The sequence below is a fragment of the Danio aesculapii genome, chromosome 21, assembly GCF_903798145.1.
Source record: "Danio aesculapii chromosome 21, fDanAes4.1, whole genome shotgun sequence".
NCBI classification, from domain to species: domain Eukaryota; kingdom Metazoa; phylum Chordata; class Actinopteri; order Cypriniformes; family Danionidae; genus Danio; species Danio aesculapii.
Window position 1 is genome coordinate 4,538,749 of NC_079455.1, and position 21,227 is coordinate 4,559,975.

Below are 21,227 nucleotides of genomic sequence, written 5' to 3' on the forward strand. Positions count from 1 at the left end.
TATGGTCATATATAGTGTATAGACTGTCATATTGGGGTGATATAAACACACCCAGTCTTTTTGTTCAATTTAACAACATAAAAACGGTGGACCAATTGGAGCGGTTTTCAGATCGACCGCAACTTTACGTAGGACTGCGGTCCCCCCGCCCACCGAATTGATTGACAGCTGTGCGTATTAACATGTCCCGGTAGTCACGTGTATAATCATATCAACAAGACCAGACGTGCGCAAAGCAGCCGGGAATAAAAGGTGTGTTCAGTTCGCTAGGATCATCAATCATCATCAAACGTGATCAAGTTTTGCAAGTTTCAAATGTTTTAAAACAGAGCATGTTTGTAATGAATTATAGCGATTTAGCTTAGCTTTACTTCATTAGCACAGCCGCGTGTCAGAACAGTTATAAAGGAAGATGCTTCAATCCCGGTTTGTGGACGTTAAATCAGGTTTATTTTGTACATTAACATAACAGATATCCATACAGCAGTGAGGATTAACCTGTATCCTGTCACATATGCGTGCAAACAGAGTGCGAAGCTAAACGCGCACACTCTCTCTCTCTCTCTGTGTGCATGGGTGTCTGCGCTATGTTATTGGTGTGTGTGCGTGTCTTCGCTGTGTGTGCGTGTGAACTTCGTTACAACATTGTGTGTGACTCATGGTTGCAACTCACAAAAACTGCATCAAATACTGATTGGTAAAGTTATACTGTAGTATTTCGCACAAACGTGGCGTGAGATCTGCTTCCTGAGCAGTTGAGATTAACCTGTATCCTGTCACATATGCGTGCAAACAGAGTGCGAAGCTAAACGCGCACGCTGTCTCGTCTCTCTCTCTCTCTATGTGCGTGGGTGTCTGCGCTATTGGTGTGTGTCTGCGCTATGTTATTGGTGTGTGTGCGTGTCCTCGCTGTGTGTGCGTGTGAACTTGGTAACGACATTGTGTGTGACTCATGGTTGCAACTCCCAAAAACTGCATCAAATACTGATTGGTAAAGTTATACTGTAGGTATATACCTGAGGCAGCTGAGGGCGGCGACTGAGGCATGTTGCTGACAGGCACGTGGGAACAGTGGGCGGAGACGACTAGCCTTAAAGGCCCAGTACAAAAAAACAGCAACCAAGTTTTACTGGCTGTAATACAGACACTTCAGACAGCTATAACAAATACTCTGATGGTTGTTTTGAGCTCAAACTTTACAGCCACATTCTGGGGACACAAAAGACTTATCTTAAATCTGGAAAAAGGGGTAACCCAGGTGCCCTTTAATACATTAAACATAGAAATGTGTTGAAAAAAATCTTCTCTCCGTTAAACAAAAATTGGAGAAAAAAATATATATAGTTGAAGTCAGAATTATTAGCCCCCCTGTTTATTTTTCCCCCAATTTCTGTTTAACAGGGAGAAGATTTTTTTCAACACATTTCTAAACATAATAGTTTTAATAACTCATTTCTAATAACTGATTTATTTTATCTTTGCCATGATGACAGTAAATAATATTTGACTAGATGTTTTTCAAGACACTTCTATACAGCTTAAAGTGACATTTAAAGGCATAACTAGGTTAATTAGGTTAACTAGGCAGGTTAGGGTAATTAGGCAAGTTGTATAGCGATGGTTTGTTCTGTAGACTATTGAAAAAAATAGCTTAAAGGGGCTAATAATATTGACCTTAAAATGGTTCATAAAAAATTAAAAACTGCTTTCATTCTAGCCGAAATAAAACCAATAAGACTTTCTCCAGAAGAAAAAATATTATCAGACATACTGTGAAAATTTCCTTCCTCTGTTGAACATCATTTGGGAAATATTTAAATAAGAAAAAAAAATTCTAAGGGGGTTTAATAATTCTGATTTCAACAGTATCTATACTTTATCTCCAAATAATTGTAATGACTTTGCCTTGCTACTAGCTACAAGATACAGAGAATTCTGGTGTTGATGGTTGTAATTAATTAGTCTAATTTAACATTATATAATTTTTTTAATTAATGCACTGGTGTTGAACCCCTGTCCCAAGGACCCACCGCTCTGCACATGTGTCTCCCTTATTAAACATGCACGAATCAAATAGTCAGCTCATTAGATGAGAGCTTAATGAATTGAACTGAGGGTGCCAAATAACACAGACGTACAATATGTGCAGAACGGTGGGTTCCAAGGACCAGGATTGAAAGCCACTGGGCTAATTGTTACTTAATAGTTATGTTAATGTAGGTCAGATGTTTTAAAGGGGGTCTATTATGCAAAAATCCCTTTTATAAGGGGCTTAAACAAAGTTGTTTGGCAACATTCTGTAAATATAACAAGCTTTTAATTGTAAAACATGTATTTATTTTACTCTTTATAATCACACTTAATAAAAAAAAAGTGTGTAGAAAGGCTTTTTGATCGCCATCAGAGGGGGAAAACCCCACCCACTAGTGACAATCTCTCCCTCATTAGCACAGGACGTTAGTCTTGTTTTTGAATCTGCCATTATGGTGACACACAGGCATTTGTAGCTCCGCCCTCTATTGAAAAGAGCACAATCTCATTAGAATTTAAAGTGACAGTCACTAAAACAGCACAATTAGCATCAAAGCCTAAAAGGGTCCGTTTCAAACAGTTATAAATTCAATTCAATTCAATTCACCTTTATTTGTATAGCGCTTATACAACGTAGATTGTGTCAAAGCAGCTTCACATAAAAGGTCACAGTAAATAGGAACTGTGTAGTTCAGTTTGTAGTGTTTAAGTTCAGTTCAGTTGAGCTCAGTTCAGTGTGGTTTAATAATCACTACTGAGAGTCCAAATACTGAAGAGCAAATCCATCGATGCGCAGCTCTACAGATCCTGAACCATGCAAGCCAGTGGCGACAGCGGAGAGGGAAAAAAAACTTCACTAAAGGCGGAAGTGAAGAAAAAAAACCTTGAGAGAAACCAGACTCAGTTGGGCACGACCATTTTAATTTCTCCGCTGGCCAAACGTCTTGTGCAGAGCTGCAGTCTCAGTGGCGGAGGCTGGAAGCTGGCCTCAGCGAAGACTCGTCTGTCTCTGGAGCATCATAGGAAACAGTCTCATGTTCTCCACTCTTCCATGACCATCACAGTAGTTGTTCAGGATTCGGCCAGGTCCAGGATATGGAAACCTTGGGATCATCTCGTCGTTGGTCTTGGATCGAATCAGTGACTCTGCATAGTCTGAGGGCCTCGGGAAGAGTATCCCCAGGTGGAAATGGAGAATAAAGAAAATAATTAGCGTAGCTGATGTTCACAGTGTATATCAGCAAGATGCATAACCTGTGTGGAAGCCCCCTAAGTGGTGCACTAAGTGTATGCTTTACTGAACAGATAGGTCTTTAATCTAGTTTTGAATTGGGAGAGTGTGTCTGAGCCTCGGACGTTATCAGGAAGGCTATTCCAGAGTTTAGGAGCTATAAATGAGAAGGCTCGACCTCCTTTACTCGACTTTGCTATTCTAGGTACTACCAGAAGCCCTGAGTTTTGAGATCTTAAAGAGCGAGTTGGATTGTAGCGAGACAGAAGATTGGTTAGATAAACAGGAGCTAGATTATTTAAAGCTTTATATGTAAGAAGCAATATTTTAAATTCAATACGAAACTTAACAGGCAGCCAGTGTAAGGAGGATAAAATTGGGGTGATGTGATCAAATTTTCTAGACCTGGTAAGAACTCTGGCAGCTGCATTTTGTACTAATTGAAGTTTGTTAATAGAGGATGCTGGGCAGCCAGCAAACAGTGCATTACAGTAGTCCAGCCTAGAAGTCATAAAAGCATGGACAAGCTTTTCTGCATCTGAGATGGATAGCATACTTCGTAACTTAGCTATATTTCTCAGATGAAAGAAAGCAGTTTTTGTGACATGGGAAATATGATTTTTAAAAGTTAAATTGCTGTCTAATATGACACCCAGATCTTTTATAGTAGAGCTAACGCTAACTTTGTATCCCTCTAATTGTAGGTCGAGTTGTGAGATCTGCTGTGTACAGTATTTAGGCCCAATAAGTAATAATTCTGTTTTGTCTGAGTTTAAGAGAAGATAATTGTTGGTCATCCAGTCTTTAACATCTTTAATACACTCAGTTAGCTTGGACAGATTAGACGTCTCGTCAGGTTTAGTTGAAATATATAATTGAGTATCATCTGCATAGCAGTGAAAGCTGATCCCATGTCTTCTAATAATGTCTCCCAGGGGTAGCATGTATATTGTAAACAGTAAAGGGCCTAAAACTGATCCTTGAGGCACCCCGTATTTTACTGGGCTGATTTGTGAAGGCTGTCCATTTATATTTACAAACTGGTAACGGTCAGATAAGTATGACTTAAACCATTGTAGGGCATGTCCCTGGACACCTGTAGACTTTAAGCGATTAATGAGGACACCATGGTCAATGGTGTCAAATGCCGCACTAAGATCGAGTAGAACTAATAGCGAGATGCACCCTTGGTCAGCAGCTAAGAGTAAATCGTTGGTTATTTTCACTAATGCAGTTTCTGTACTGTGATGAGCTCTGAAACCTGACTGAAACACTTCAAAAACATTGTTGGTCTGCAGAAAGGAGCATAATTGAGCAGAAACAACTTTTTCTAGTATTTTAGATATAAATGGAAGGTTTGAAATAGGCCTATAATTAGCTAAGTTGCTGGGTTCCAGTTGTGGTTTCTTAATAATAGGTTTAATAACAGCTAACTTGTAAGGATTTGGAACATGGCCTAAAGATAAAGAAGAGTTGATAATGTTAAGAAGAGGTTCTCCTATAACAGGTAGCAATTCTTTCAGTAACTTTGTTGGAATTGGGTCCAATATACACGTAGCTGATTTGGAGCTATTTATAATTTTGTCTAGCTCTTCCTGTTCTATGATTTTAAAGCACTGTAGGTTATTTAGATTCAGTGGCGTGTTTACTGGATCTGAAGTATAAGGCGGTGCAGAAAGTTTAATATCTCCTATTTTCTGTCTAAAGCCTTCTATTTTATCACTGAAAAAATTCATGAAGTCATCACTACTAATTTGCGGTGGAACGTTTTGTTCCAAAGATGACCGATTATTTGTTAATTTAGCGATGGTGTTAAATAAGAATCTAGGATTGTTTTGATTATTTTCTATCAGTTTGCGGAGGTGCTCAGCCCTGGCAGATTTTAAAGCCCTCCTATAGCTGGACATACTGTCTTTGTATGCAATTCGAAAGACTTCTAAATTAGTTTTTTTCCATTTACGTTCCAGGGCACGGGCTGCTGTTTTGAGAGCGCGGGCATGACTATTATACCATGGTGTAGTTTTATTCTCTCTAGCCTTTTTTAGTTTGATGGGTGCCACAGTATTTAGAGTGCTAGTAAAGATGGCATCCATACTGCTGGTTACTACATCAAGGTCATTTGCGTTTGCGGGTGCATTTCGAAGTAGAGAAAGATCAGGTAAGTTATTTATAAATTCATCTTTAGTGGACGGAACAATAGTTCTACTAGGGCGATATATCGGAGCGGATCTGCTAATTTCAGGTAAACACAGCTTATATAGTAAGAGGTAGTGGTCTGTAATATCATCACTTTGTGGTATAATGTCTACATTAGTGACCTCAATTCCATAAGACAGAATTAGATCTAGTGTATGCTTTAGGCGATGAGTTGGACCAATAACATTTTGCTTTATTCCTAGTGAGACCAGCAAGTCCGTAAACGCGAGCCCTAATGTGTCGTTAGCGTCATCTATGTGGATGTTAAAGTCTCCTACAATTAGTATTTTATCAGTTTTAACTAGTAAGTCAGAGATAAAATCAGAAAACTCTTTTAGAAAATTGACATAGGGTCCTGGAGGTCTATATATGGTGATTAGAGCGAGAGATAACATAGGTTTTTGCATAGTGTTTGGAAGGACAACATTAAGCGCTAGTACTTCAAAGGAGCTAAACATAAGTCCGTTTCTCTGATTAACATTAAGAATATCACTAAAGATTGACGCGACTCCACCACCACGACCAGTTTGACGAGCCTCATGTTTATATAAGAATCCTGGAGGAGTTGCCTCATTTAAACTAATATAGTCATTTTGTTTCAGCCAGGTTTCAGTAAGACAGAGTGCATTAAGATTGTTATCTGTTATTATTTCATTTATGATAAGTGCTTTAGGTGCTAGTGACCTGATGTTTAGGAGACCAAGCTTCATGAAATTTGTATTTTCACTTTTTAGTGTTTTTTCTGGTTTAATTCTTAATAGATTATTTAACATTAATAGATTATAAAACATTATCTGTTTGATATTTTGAGCTGAAACTTCACATACACACTCTAGGGACATCAGAGACTTATTTTACATCTTGTAAAAAAGGGGCATAATAGGTCCCCTTTAAAGAAATTCAGCTGTAGCACTCTGTGGCGCAGGTGTTGCCCATTAACCTTCACTCCGACGGTCTCTCCTGCTGTTGTATTGATATGTCACAATTCTACTTCCACCATTATCATATTGATTCCAGAGATCCTTGTATTGATGTCATATATATTCATTAGTAAGTGGTTGAGTATATGAGTGGAGCAGAGTGGGAGTGAATATTGCGGGGAGTGTAGCAGCAATATTTCCTACGCAACAGAGAGCAAATCTCTGAAGATTCCACTGCGCACGCTCAGGTCGTTTCGGGCCACTCGCTCTACCCCAAATTCCCTCTCGGTTTGAGAATATGCAGAGTAAGTTATAGGTCCAAAGCGTTCAGAACCTTTCTGTATTAAACTCTGGTCAGATAAAAAAAAGGTCTGAGAAAAGTGAAGCAAACCTGGTGAGAGTCTGAAACTGCTCGTTCGTGTTTAGCCTCACGCTGCGGTGGCTTTTGCGCATGCATGAGTTGAATCTCTTGCATATTTACTAAAACAACAATGCATTATGCATTACACTTTGCTGTATTCTGTGGTACTTTTCCATGCTTAACGATTAAGATGCTGCCGTGATTTAATTCCTATTAATATTTGATTTGTTTACACTCCAAACAATGACGTTTGCTGTTCATCCTACTTTAAAATAAGCTGAAACACAATTGACCCTTCGCTAAGCCCCGCCCTCCTTGAGTACTGTTACTGTCAAGCTTTCGTGTCAGACATTGCCAGGGATACAATGTCATTTTTGGCGAACAGGTGAGAGATATTCGAGAACACCAGACAAAAAAAAAGACTGCAGTATGAATTACAGGAGTATATTCAACCGATTAGAGAATAATTAAATCGAAATTGATGCTAGCTTAGCCTAGCCGCCTCGTACGCTGACCATTCAACTGCCTAGTTCATGCACAGCAGGAGAGGTGAAATTTAAAAATAATCTAATAATAACAAATTAAACCGTGATTTCTTTATTTTTAGCTAAAAAGCCTGATAGACTAATGTGCAATGAAATATAGCGTTATTAACCGGTAAGGAAACACACATGGACAGAGCTTCTACATAATTCATTCATAGAAAGATCAACCAGAAAGGGGAAATTGGTGGACTTGTGCTGAATATTAGCATCATTGACCCATAACAATGTACAGTAAGTTACTTATTACTGTAAGTATGTTTGTGTGCTCTGTATAAATGAATGAGAAACAGCTGCTGGTGAAGTATATTGATCGCAAGTGCTCAGTTGGTGATCACATCTCTGTTTTGTTCTGTTGATTTGTAATTTCAAATAGTCGTAGCTTGAAATAGATGGAAATATGAAGTTCAGTAAAGTTAGCAACAGATTTGCAGATTCGTATTTTCCGGATCAATAACTCATCATGACCTATTCGTTATGAGTATGACTAAGTTACTATGGCGAAAACTTAAACGGAGCAGTGCTCATAATATCGAGCGAAAAAAAAGAAAAAGACAGCTGTGTAACATGACCTGCTTTGTATTTTTGTGGGAAACACAGCTTAGATCTGTTTAGGGTAAGAGGTGTGTGAGATATTGCTGTCGGGCTATCACTAAGTGTGTCAGGAATATCAAAATAAAACCAACTTATCTCCGCTCATTTGGCGCCCCTCACAGAGCTGCCATTTCTCCCCTTGGGTTTTTGGTTTTGAAAAGGGAAAAAATTCCACCATCCCGTTCAAACTTTTAGGATACCGGGTATCAGATTTGCACAATCCGTATGCACAACGCTTGGGCCTGTTTCCCTCGCTCGAAAGCTTGACAGAGCCCCTGTGCGTAGCTACGGTTGCTAAGCTACAATCGGTGGGTGGTGTTTTTGGGTGAAAGCAAGGTAAATGGTTCTATAAATGTAAATACAGTATTTTTGCTGTAATTTACAGTAAGTTACTGGGAAACTGAACTGTAATATGAACTGAATTTTACTGAAGGACACTTATGCAGTATGTTACTGTATTTTAAAGTTGCATTGTGAAAATGACTGTAAATTACAGTAAAGATATGCAATACTGTAAATACACAAATAGCAAGGTAAATGGTGCTGTAAATGTAAATATGGTGTAAATACAGTATCTTACAGTAATTGATTTAAAGTAAGTTACTGACGAACTGAACTGTAACATGAACTGAATTTTACTGTAGGACAGTTATGCAGTGTTACTGTATTTTTAAAGTTGTTTTATAAAAATTTGTTTATTTTACACTTAAGATATACAGTACTGCAAATACATGTACAGCAAGGTAAACGGTTCTATAAATGTAAATACAGTATTTTTGCTGTAATTTACAGTAAATTACAGAGAAACTGAACTGTAATATGAACTGAATTTTACTGTATTACAGTAATCCAGTATGTTACTGTATTATAAAGTTGCATTGTTAAAATTACTGTAAATTACAGTAAAGATATACAATACTGTAAATGCATACACAGCAAGGTAAATGGTGCTGTAAATTTCAATTATTAAATTTATATTAGAGTATTATTGTTGTAATTGATATACTGTAAGTTACTGGCAAACTGAACTGTAATATGAACAAAATTTTTATGTCCTGCAAATACATATACTGTATATAATACTGTAAATACCTTTTTACAGCAAGGTAAATGGTGCTGTATATGTAAATACAGTATTAATGCTACAGTATTATTTAGAATACAGCATTATTACAGTAAGTTACTGGCAAAACTGAACTGTAATATGAACTGTATTTTACTATAGGACAGTTATGCTGTATTTCGCTGTATTTTAAAGCTGCATTGTGAAAATGACTATGTTTTACATTAAAGATAGACAATCCAGCAAGATAAATGGTAGTGTAAATCTAAATACAGTATTTTTGCTGTAATTCGTTTACAGGTAAACTGCTGCCAGTAAGTTACTGTAGATTCTGCAGAATATTTTGAACAGTGCTTTAATATATTGCTGCTATTAAGTGATATCAATGCGTTTTAGACATAATAGACTAATATCTATTGTAATGAAAGCCATCAAACACTTAGAGCTGGTGTTGTCTGACCATGAGTTGTGGGAGCCATAAAGGTGATGCCTCATTAGTAAACACAGACAGTGTTGTTCTTTGACTTTCTGACATTGCTGAGTATGCTAAATTAAGGTGAAAAGACAGACTGTGGATTAGGGGCTTGGACTAATGTAGGGTTTAATGAATACAAATGAAAAAGTGTGGACCACAGTGGTTTGGGAATAGTCCATAAGAAAAGTGCCCTGTCATCAGAAAGAATAGGCTCGTGTATGAACACTGCAGGTACTTTTAATGAGACCATGAGTAGCTGAGAAATAAGAAAGGGAATGCAGTTACCTCACTGCTGTGCCCAAGATAACAATTTACTATAGAATTCATGAGGCACTGCATTAGGTTTTTATAATATCATGTAAGATGATGATACTACACTTTTCCCTTTTTATTCTTTGTAAATAGGCTCATTTTAAAACTCCCCTAGAGTTAAAGAGTTGAGGTTTACCATTTTTATCTGTTATTACTGCCGATCCACAGGACTGATGGGAACACATTTAGCTTAGCTTAGCATACAACTATTGAATCTGATTAGACCACTAACAACTTGTTCAAAAAAAAGCTCAATAATTTTAAGGCTACACGGTGGCTCAGTGGTTAGCACTGTCACCTCACAGCAAGAGGGTCACTGGTTCGAGTCTCAGCTGGGCCAGTTGGCATTCCTGTGTGGTTTGCATGTTCTCCCCGTGTTGGCATGGGTTTCCTCCAGGTGCTCCGGTTTCCCCCACAGTCAAATGACATTGACATTTGGTTGTTTTTAGGTTGCGCTGGTAATTGACCAAAATCCAACGTCAAGCCATCACCATATTGACGTCAAATACTGACATTTATCGTCAGGTATAGCAACCAAATAACGTCCACACAACGTCAAGCTGTAACATCATTAGACATTGTTATTTGGTTGTTTTTAGATTGTGTTGGAAAGTGACCAAAATGCAACGTCGAGTCAACATTTTAAGCCAACGTCATATTGACGTCAAATACTGACATTTATTCGTCAGGTATGGCAACCAAAATCAAACATCTGATAGACGTCATAATGGTAACATCAACACAACGTCAAGCTGTAGCATCATTAGACATTGTTATTTGGTTGTTTTTAGGTTGCGTTTGAAAGGGACCAAAATGCAATGTTGAGTCAACATCTTAAGCCAACGTCATATTGACGTCAAATACTGACATTTATTCATCAGGTATGGCAACCAAAATCCAACATCTAATAGACATCATAATGGTAACGTCCACACATCGTCAAGCTGTAACATCATAAGACAATGTTATTTGATTGTTTTTAGGTTGTTTTGGAAAGTGGCCAAAATGCAACGTCGAGTCAACATCTTAAGCCAACGTCATATTGACGTCAAATACTGACATTTATTCATCAGGTATGGCAACCAAAATCAAACATCTGATAGACGTCATAATGGTAACGTCAACACAACGTCAAGCTGTAGCATCATTAGACATTGTTATTTGGTTGTTTTTAGGTTGCGTTTGAAAGGGACCAAAATGCAATGTTGAGTCAACATCTTAAGCCAACGTCATATTGACGTCAAATACTGACATTTATTCATCAGGTATGGCAACCAAAATCCAACATCTGATAGACGTCATAATGGTAACATCAACACAACGTCAAGCTGTAGCATCATTAGACATTGTTATTTGGTTGTTTTTAGGTTGCGTTGGAAAGTGACCAAAATGCAACGTTGAGTCAACATCTTAAGCCAACATCATATTGACGTCAAATACTGACATTATTCATCAGGGATGACAACCAAAATCCAACATCTAATAGACATCATAATGGTAACGTCCACACATTGTCAAGCTGTAACATCATAAGACAATGTTATTTGATTGTTTTTAGGTTGTTTTGGAAAGTGGCCAAAATGCAACGTCGAGTCAACATCTTAAGCCAACGTCATATTGACGTCAAATACTGACATTTATTCATCAGGTATGGCAACCAAAATCAAACATCTGATAGACGTCATAATGGTAACGTCAACACAACGTCAAGCTGTAGCATCATTAGACATTGTTATTTGGTTGTTTTTAGGTTGCGTTTGAAAGGGACCAAAATGCAATGTTGAGTCAACATCTTAAGCCAACGTCATATTGACGTCAAATACTGACATTTATTCATCAGGTATGGCAACCAAAATCCAACATCTAATAGACATCATAATGGTAACGTCCACACATCGTCAAGCTGTAACATCATAAGACAATGTTATTTGATTGTTTTTAGGTTGTTTTGGAAAGTGGCCAAAATGCAACGTCGAGTCAACATCTTAAGCCAACGTCATATTGACGTCAAATACTGACATTTATTCGTCAAGTATGGCAACCAAAATCAAACATCTGATAGACGTCATAATGGTAACGTCAACACAACGTCAAGCTGTAGCATCATTAGACATTGTTATTTGGTTGTTTTTAGGTTGCGTTTGAAAGGGACCAAAATGCAATGTTGAGTCAACATCTTAAGCCAAAGTCATATTGACGTCAAATACTGACATTTATTGGTCAGGTATGCCAACCAAACTCCAACATCTGATAGACGTCATAATGGTAACGTCCACAAAACATCAAGCTGTAACATCATTAGACATTGTTTTTAGGTTGCGTTAGAAAGTGACCAAAATGCAACGTCTGTCCGATGTTGGACACTGACGTCGGTCAGATGTTGTGCTCTTATGACAACTCGATTTTCATTTTCACCCAAAATACAACGTCCCACGACATTAGGGTACAACGTCAATCTGATGTCATGTTGATGTGCTGTGCCTGCTTGGTTTAGTGTGTGTCTGCTCATATTCCTGGTAGTTTGACTGTATTTACAGTAAAAGCTTTCGAGCAACATAAAGATATCTGAACATTGAATAATAAAAAGCAATTATAATAAAAATGTGTAACATCACATTAAAGTGCTCATTAATGCTAGCTTCATTAATCACTAATTAGCTTAGCTTTATTAATGTTTAATCACTATAGGCGTGTAATGGTACACAGACATTCATGTAGCTCGGTTTTGGGTCATTTGTAAAAAAGTACAAAATATATAAATTAAAGCAAAAAAAAACATACTAATTAGGAGACTGTATATTAAAGGAACAATATAAAAATACTTGATTAATATGCAAGAATGACAGTTTAGTTCTTAGATATATCGGCTTAGGAAATAGCATCTTTTAATTTTTGAAACATTTTGGTTATTTTAAACTGAGATTTTAAAGCCAGATGCTAATGGTCTAATCCGATTCAATGATTTATGCTAAGCTAAGCTAAAAGATTTTTAAAAATCTACTTTAACACATTGTAAAAGTTAGTTCCAAAGCAGGGACCAATCAGAAGATCTCAGAGGCGGGGCAAGCATTGCAAGCTTCTGTTTACAGTAGCAAGTTGGCATGACAACTCTTTTATTTGATATTCTATTATTTTTTGACTGTTTTATTCTAATCTCACATTCTAAATGCCTAATAAATATATTAATTTGTACAGTACTGAACTCAAAACAGCTTCCTGATTTTTTTTTTTTGAGACTGGTGTTTGTTATATTTAGGGGATTCTTATTAATATCCCATGACTCGTGTCACTTATTATGTTTAAATTGCTTATCATAATCTGCTCTCACCCATAATCCATTTCGCTATACTTACTATACTTTTATTTTGTAAGTTGCATTATTATTGATGTATGGAATGACTATATGTATTTTCAAAAATGTCAAGTAGAGAGTCTAATTTGTTAATATATTTGATACTCAGTTGAGTTACATTACAAGAGTCAAAATATGCTCAAGTACAGCTAATTATATGTACCTTTACATCACTCATTTCTGACAACAGTGTTTCTTAATTGTTAAAAAGTCACTGCTCAGCACTAGTGTGTGTGTGTGTATCATGCTCTAAAGGTAGCTTATAATGAAAGTCGTAACATTAAAGAGTGAGTGGGTGTGCATTTGTTCATTGTTTGTTTTGTTTTGTCCACAGGAGATTACGTGGTTCTTACAGTCTTCTTTGACCTGAGCAGAAGAATGGGTTATTTTACCATCCAGACGTATATCCCCTGTACTCTGATCGTTGTCCTGTCCTGGGTTTCATTCTGGATCAACAAGGATGCAGTGCCAGCCCGAACCTCCTTGGGTAAAAGTTTACATTCTGTTTACATCCTATATGATGAAACAACTTCTTGTCAGGACATCTGTTTTTTCTTAATTATGTTTGTCTTTTTATTTAGTAAATCTAAACACCCTTAAAGGGTTAGCTTTTTTGTAGGCTATTTCCAATTCCCATAGAGTTAACCAGTTGAGTTTTACCATTTTTAATCTATTCAGGTGCTCTCTGGGTTTGGTGGGAGCACATTTAGCTTAGCTTAGCATAGATCATTGAATCAGATTAGACCATTAGCATCTTGCTCAAAATAATCAAAAATCATTTTTGATTTTTTTTTTAAGTTCCATGGCTGTAGCAGTAGTGATCCTAACCATATTGTTCCAGAATGAGAGTATAGTTAAATATCAAGTTAGCCATATCAACCTAGAAAAGTACTAGTACTTAGTACTCAATGTAACTACAGAAGTGTCAAACTTTATATAGGAAACTTAAGTTGAGTTAAGCACTTTAAGCAGCTTCTTAAAATAGTCCAGAGTTAAATTGAAGTGTTTTACCATTTTTGAATCCATTCAGCTGTTCTCCGGGTCTGGTGGGGGCACTATTAGCTTAGCTTAGCATGAATTATTGGATCAGATTAGACCATTAGCATCTTGATTTAAAATCTTGCTTTAAAATGACCAAAGAGTTGCAATATTTTTTCCAGTGTTGGGCAATAGCGTCGCTACAAGTAGTGCCATATGTGTTGAGATGCTGGGGTTCTGATGAAGTCTGTGGAGTCCAACTGGTTGATCTCCTTCCCAATCATGTACAAAAATAAAACTCTATTCTGGATGAGCACTTTCTAGCTATTTCAGACCACTGCAATTTTTGAAATCTCCATCAGGATCCAGAAACAGCCGTTCTCTACTGTTCTGCACTTGGTTGTCCCTAAAGAATTAGACCATGATCCCTAGGGTAGTCAACCCCTAAGAAGCCTTTACTCTTTTAGCCATTAATAATACATTGCACAGTTGTTTAATGGCAGGTCTTGTAATACTCAAAAATATGGTTTAAATTGATAGACATTTGGGAAAAGGATAGATTGGTGCATTTGCAATCTGGCCTTCTTGTTTTTCATTGTTGTCGAAACATTCCAGATTGAAACAGCAGTCAGTGTGATCTCAGCAGCTCCAGCTTTGAACCTTGGAAATACAGAAGAATAAATCTACAGCGTTGGTTTCTTTGGAGAGACTGGGACCCTCAGATTTCTGTTCCCAGCCCAGGCTCATTAGAAATACATTCCTTTGCACAATGTAAAATACGTTGTTCTGGATGTGATTGGTTGCACATTTCAGATGACAAATTCAAGGGGCGAAGTTGTCCAGAAAGGTTGTCTATATGACTGATAGTTGAGGCAAACATATACAATCATAAGTCATAGACATCATTAAGTTGATTTTTGATATTTGGTGTTTTGCAAAAATAATTCTTTATTTGTCAATAAAATGTCCTTCTAAATACCATTAGTGTGAAAAGAAACAAAAATTGTTGACGCCAAATTGCTCATGGTCAAATATATGTTGAAATACATACAGTGCATCCAGGAAGTATTCATAGGGCTTCACTTTTTCCACATTTTTTAGGTCACAGCTTTATTCCAAAATGGATTGAATTCCTTTATTTCCTCAAAACTCTACACACAATACCCCATAATGACAATGTGAAAAAGGAGTTTTTGAAATTGTTGTAAATTTATTAAAAATAAAAAACCTGAAAAATCACATGTACACAAGTATTCACAGCCTTTGCTCAATACTTTGTTGATGCACCTTTGGCAGCAATTACAGCCTCAAGTCTTATTGAATATGATGCCACAAGCTTTGCACACCTTTCTTGGTGAATTTTTGCCCATTCCTCTTTGCAGTACCTCTCAAGCTCTATCAGGTTGAATGGGAAGCGACGGTGTACAGCCATTTTCAGATCTTTCCAAAGATGTTCAATAGGATTTAGGTCTGGGCTCTGGCTGGGCCACTCAAGGACATTCACAGAGTTGTTGTGAAGCCACTCCATTGATATTTTGGTGGTGTGCTTTGGGTCATTGTCCTGCTGGAAGATGAACCGTCGCCCCAGTCTAAGGTCAAGAGCACTCTGATGCAGGTTTTCATTCAGGATGTCTCTGAACATTGCTGCATTCACCTTTCCCTCTATCCTGACTAGTCTTCCAGTTCCTGCTGCTGAAAAACATTCCCACAGAATGATGCTGCCACCCCCATGCATCACTGTAGGGATGGTATTAGCCTGGTGATGAGTTAAATTTTAGTCTCATCAGACCAGAGATTTTAGTTTCAGATGCCTTTTGGCAAATTCCAGGCGGGAGCTATGTGCCCTTTACTAAGAAGTGGCTTCCGTCTGGCCATGCTACCATACAGGCCTGATTGGTGGATTGCTGCACAGATGGTTGTCCTTCTGTAAGGTTCTCCTCTCTCCACAGAAGAATGCTGGAGCTCAGACAGTGACTGTCGGGTTATTGATCACGTCCCTGACTAAGGCCCTTCTCCCCTGACCACTCAGCTTATATGGCTGGCCAGCTGTAGGAAGAGTCCTGGTGGTTCCAAACATCTTCCACTTACGGATGATGGAGGCCAAGGTGCTCATTGGAACTTTCAGAGCAGCAGAAATTTTTCTGTAACCTTCCCCAGCCTTGTGCCTCAAGACACTCCTGTCTCAGAGGTCTATAGACAATTTCTTTGTCTTCATGCTTGGTTTGTCCTTTGACATGCACTGTCAACCCTGGAACCTTACATAGACAGGTGTATGCCTTTTCAAATCATGCCCATTCAACTGAATTGACCACAGGTGAACTCCAATTAAGCAGCTGAAACATCTCAAGAATGATCAGTGGAAACAGAATGCACCTGAGCTTGGGGATATACAGAATGTCTAATGATGTTACAGCTTGACGTTGTGTGGACGTTACCACTACGACAGCTATCGGATGTTGGATTTTGGTTGCCATACCTGACGAATAAATGTCAATATCTGACATCAATATGACGTTGGCTTAAAATATTGGTTCAATGTTGGATTTTCGTCAGTTTCTAACAACCAAATCGACCAAATATCAATGTCATTTGACGTCATTATTGGACATCAAAATAACATTGTCCTTAGATGCTGGCTAGACATTGAATTTTGGTCACCTGACGTCAAAAACCTAATATTAACGTCTTATGATGTGTGACTGCTGGCCTATAACTTAATGCACTACAGAATGTTATGTTTACACACATCCCCAAATTACATGTAAATGCATCAGCTTTTTACAACATAATACTTACTACTCACTACTCTTGAGTACTTTTAAAAGGGCTACTGTGAGGGAGCCGTAGGTGAAGACATGGAGGCTGATTGAACCCAAATGCTTGAGGTTTATTAAGTAAACAGCAAACATCAAACAAAGGCAGAATTGTTATCCGAAACCAGGCTAAGTCAAGCAAACTAAGAGGCAGTCCGAAATAAGCAAACAAGGCAGAGTCCAAAATCCAAAAAGCTGGCAAAAAGATCATAACACAATGGCAAACACAACAGTAGGAAAATGCTTGGTAAGGCAGTGGAACTGGCAATGCTTAGCAAAGAACAGACATAAACTGTGTGCTTATATGTTGTGGCTACCTGGAAGTACCACAGAGGAAGTCAATACCCAGTCAATATTCAGGAGAGAGCTCCCTCTGGTGGAGGGATGAATGGTAATCTACCACATTCGTTACAGCTACTTTTTACTCATACTTTGAGTAATATTTACCACCGATACTTTTACTCGCACTACATTTTTAGGCAAGTAATGGTACGTTTACTTAGGTATGATTTTTCAGGACTCTATACACCACTGAACAGGACCCAAAGGGCATTCCTTTCAGAAGCTGACCAATAGGAATAAACTTTTCCATTGCTAATGCTGGGTTCTCACCAAAGGTAATATTAAGTATTTGTGTGAGTAGGTTACATACAAATTCAATGAAAATGTGCGAATATAGGCAAATTTCTGCTGAGCTGGCATTCAACTCGAGCTGGAAATTAGCTTGAGGTAATAAACATCCCGCAAGTAAACTAGAGCAAGTGTCGCAGTTCTCCATGTTAGGTGTGAACTAAAGTCTCTTTCAAGGAAAGTCTGTTTCCATTGGTGACCACATTTGCCAAAGACCAAAGCCCTATATAAAAAAATGGGGGAATCCTGAAATCTTAAAAAACTGAACTTACAAATAAACTTTTTTTAACTTACAAAAAGATCTTTCAAATAAACAACAACAGCCAAAGTAACCTGTCCCATTGTTATTGTTGCTTAAGCACTAATTACATTTAAATCATGTTATTTCCATTTTGCATTAGCTACTGTGCATGCGCAGAGCTTCCAACGCCAATCTTCTCTACGGCTGTTTCCATGGTAACCAGAGGACCTGGTTGAAAACACTAGAAGAACAGAGACAGAACCCACAGCAGAGACTGACTGGCACTTGAAGGACACAAAATGTGCTGAGATGTGATTTTAAGTAATTTTTCCTGTAAAAATCAACACAAGCATGCAGTAGTAAGCCAAACAACAGGGGGTGTCATAACGATCAAATAATTATGTACATACTACTTCCCCAAAGAACTGCCAGGCTATAAATATTGATGATTGGCTAATTTGACTGGAAGGTGGGACTACATTTATTGTGACAGCAATCCAGAGCGTTGCACTTGTCCTTCTCTCTCTATATATATGTATATATTCATTCATTCATTTACTTTTCGGCTTAGTCCCTTTATTAATCTGGGGTTGCCACAGTGGAATGAACCGCCAACTTATCCAGCATATGTTTTATGCAGCGGATGCCCTTCCGGCCGCAACCCATCTCTGGGAAACACCCATACACTCTCATTCACACACATACACTATATATATAATTTTTGGTGTGAATCCAGCATAAGGCTAATCACTCTCCCCAAGCAAAACCATTGGCAATATACAGGGGTTGGCAATAAAACTGAAACGTCTAGTTTTAGACCACAATAATTCATTAGTATGGTGCAGGGCCTCCTTTTCTGGCCATTACAGCATCAATTTGTCTTGGGAATGACAGATACAAGTCCTGCAAAGTGGCCAGAGGAATTTTGAGCCATTCTTCTTGCAGAATAGTGGCCAGGTCACTCTGAGATGCTAATAGAGGAAAACCTTTTCCTCCAAAACACCTCAAAGTGGCTCAATAACATTTAGTTCTGGTGACTGTGCAGGTCATGGAAGATGTTCAACTTCACTTTCATGTTCATCAAACCACCAGTCCTTCTGTGTGTATTGGTGCATTATCATCCTGACACACGGCACTGCCTTCAGTATACAAAGTCTCAACCATTGGGTGCACATGGTCCTTCAGAATAGTTCGGAAGTCCTTGGCAGGGATGCCCCGATGTAGCACAAGTACTGAGCCTAGAAAGTCCCATGATATTGCAGCCCAAACCATCACTGATCCACCCCATGCTTTACTCTGGGCATGCAATAATCTGGGTGGTACGCTTATTTGGGGCTTCTCCACACCATAACTCTCCTGGATGTGTGAAAGACAGTGAAGGTGGACTCATCAGAGAACAATACATGTTTCACATTGTCCACAGCCCAAGATTTTGGCTGCTGGCACCATTGAAACTGCCGTTTAGCACTGGAACAAGTAACCAAAGGTTTGGTTATAGCAGCCCAGCCATGTATAATGACCCTGTTCTAGTGTGTGGCTGACACGCTGCAGTTGCCATAAGCATGATAATTCTGCATAGCTATCAGTTGGGCTGTTACTTGGACTTCTCCAGACATCAGCAGGATGTGGTGCACTGGTCACCAAGTATGTGTTCTTGAAAAGATTCATAAATGTGGACCCACCTTGGTGTGTGGCATAAACTGAGTGATGGATGTTGTTTAGATCCCAGCCATCCTGGCTCATCTGCCAAACCTCCAACTCTGCTGAACACAAGCGCTATCCTCAGTCTTTTCCATCCAAGAGGCTCTGATGTTAGGCTTTGTACCAGCAGATTCTGGCACCATTGGAACAAGATTCAATTATTGTGGGGGGCAACCAGTTGTTTACTCCAGAGTTTGTTTCCCCATTGCCAACTTCTTCTGCCACAGTATCACAGGAAATGGTCGTCCAGTATAGAGAATTTGTTCTCGATTGTTTGCTAAAGCTGGCTTAAACATCTAGAATGTTTTAGTAAACTTTGTGTGTTGGTTGAATTGAAGTGTTTGGTTGAATAATTGCAAACTAATACATGACACCTCTTTATTTACTGCTACAGATCGATAGCAGGCAGATAAGTATGACTTGAACCATGCCAGTGCAGTACTGTACTAAATAATGCCAACATAATAGCATACTTTGGTCAAAATAAATAAATAAATAAAAAGTTTCTTTCACACATACAGTGTGAGTAGGTTCAGTGTTGATTTTTTTTTATAATAACACTCTGCTCACACACTTCTTCACATCTTGTGGGTTAAAATTTGTGCTCATGAACATGAATTTTCTGCCCATTTATTTAAGTATTTATGTATTCACTTTATCGTTTTGATCAGAACCATTAAAATGTGGTAAAATTACAATAAGATTCCATTAGTTAATGTATTTGTTAACACGAACAAGCAATCAACAAGCATTACAGTATTTTTTAATCTTTGTTAACATTAGTTAAAGTAACTAAGGTTGTTTATTGTTAGTTCTTATTAACTCACAATGCATTATTCTTAATGAGTGTAAATTAAAATTTTGTGTTTTGTGTCTTCTCTGCATATATAAAAATACACGTGTGTTGTCTTGTGTGATTTAAAATCTAAAGCACAAGCTTGGAATTGCCACGTAAAAAGAAAACCCCACAGACAGAACCTCAAGAATCAAAAACCCATGCTTTTGTTTCACTGTTATTTACTTTGTTCCCCAGGAATCACAACGGTGCTTACCATGACCACTTTGAGTACCATTGCCAGGAAGTCTTTACCGAAAGTGTCGTATGTCACGGCTATGGACCTCTTCGTGTCTGTGTGCTTCATCTTTGTTTTCGCCGCTCTGATCGAGTACGGAACGCTCCACTACTTTGTGAGCAACCGCAAGCCCAGCAAAAAATCCGACAAGAAGAAGAAAAATCCTGTGAGTACAATTACTAAAGTAAAGCAACAATACGGCAATATTTATAAAGCGTATTTAATGTCAATGTTCTAATTATTCTATTAATTCTTTCATTTATTTATTATTTTTATTTATTTTATTTGTATTTATATTTTCTGAGAATTTAAATTCTGTCCGTGATTGAACAGTCGGAAATAGTACAAGTTAGTACTTGAAGAAGTAGAAGTTTTAGGCTTTCATTGTGAACATATATTCAGTGTGAATTACCTTTGGTGAAACTTCAAGGCAGCATGACATGTCTTTCTGGAAAGTAATCTACAAAATTAGGGTAATTATTCATGTTTACATACTTAAATGGTGAAGCATGTCCAGTGAATACTTCAGGATTGGTTGGTCAAGTCGGTTGGTCAAATTCATTGTAAAACGACTTATCTTTACAGTGAGGACTTTTATTCTGAAATGTCAAAAATATAAGCGATTAAGCCTCTGTGTCCAGACCTACGACTATATTTCATAGTTTTGCGAGAAATTGTATAGTATATAAAGTAGTCCTGACTGGTGTTAAACCT

The 21,227-nt window shown here is 37.9% G+C and overlaps 1 protein-coding gene across 1 annotated transcript in view; it reads left to right on the plus strand.

The window, feature by feature from the left end:
• gabrg2 (gamma-aminobutyric acid type A receptor subunit gamma2) overlaps window positions 1-21,227 on the plus strand; it is a 111,307-nt gene that overhangs the window by 75,538 nt on the left and 14,542 nt on the right. Inside the window, exons 7-8 of the mRNA XM_056446521.1 lie at window positions 13,412-13,564; window positions 20,474-20,679. Of these exons, the coding sequence (XP_056302496.1) occupies window positions 13,412-13,564; window positions 20,474-20,679 (359 nt within the window). The remainder of the gene's footprint in view (window positions 1-13,411; window positions 13,565-20,473; window positions 20,680-21,227) is intronic.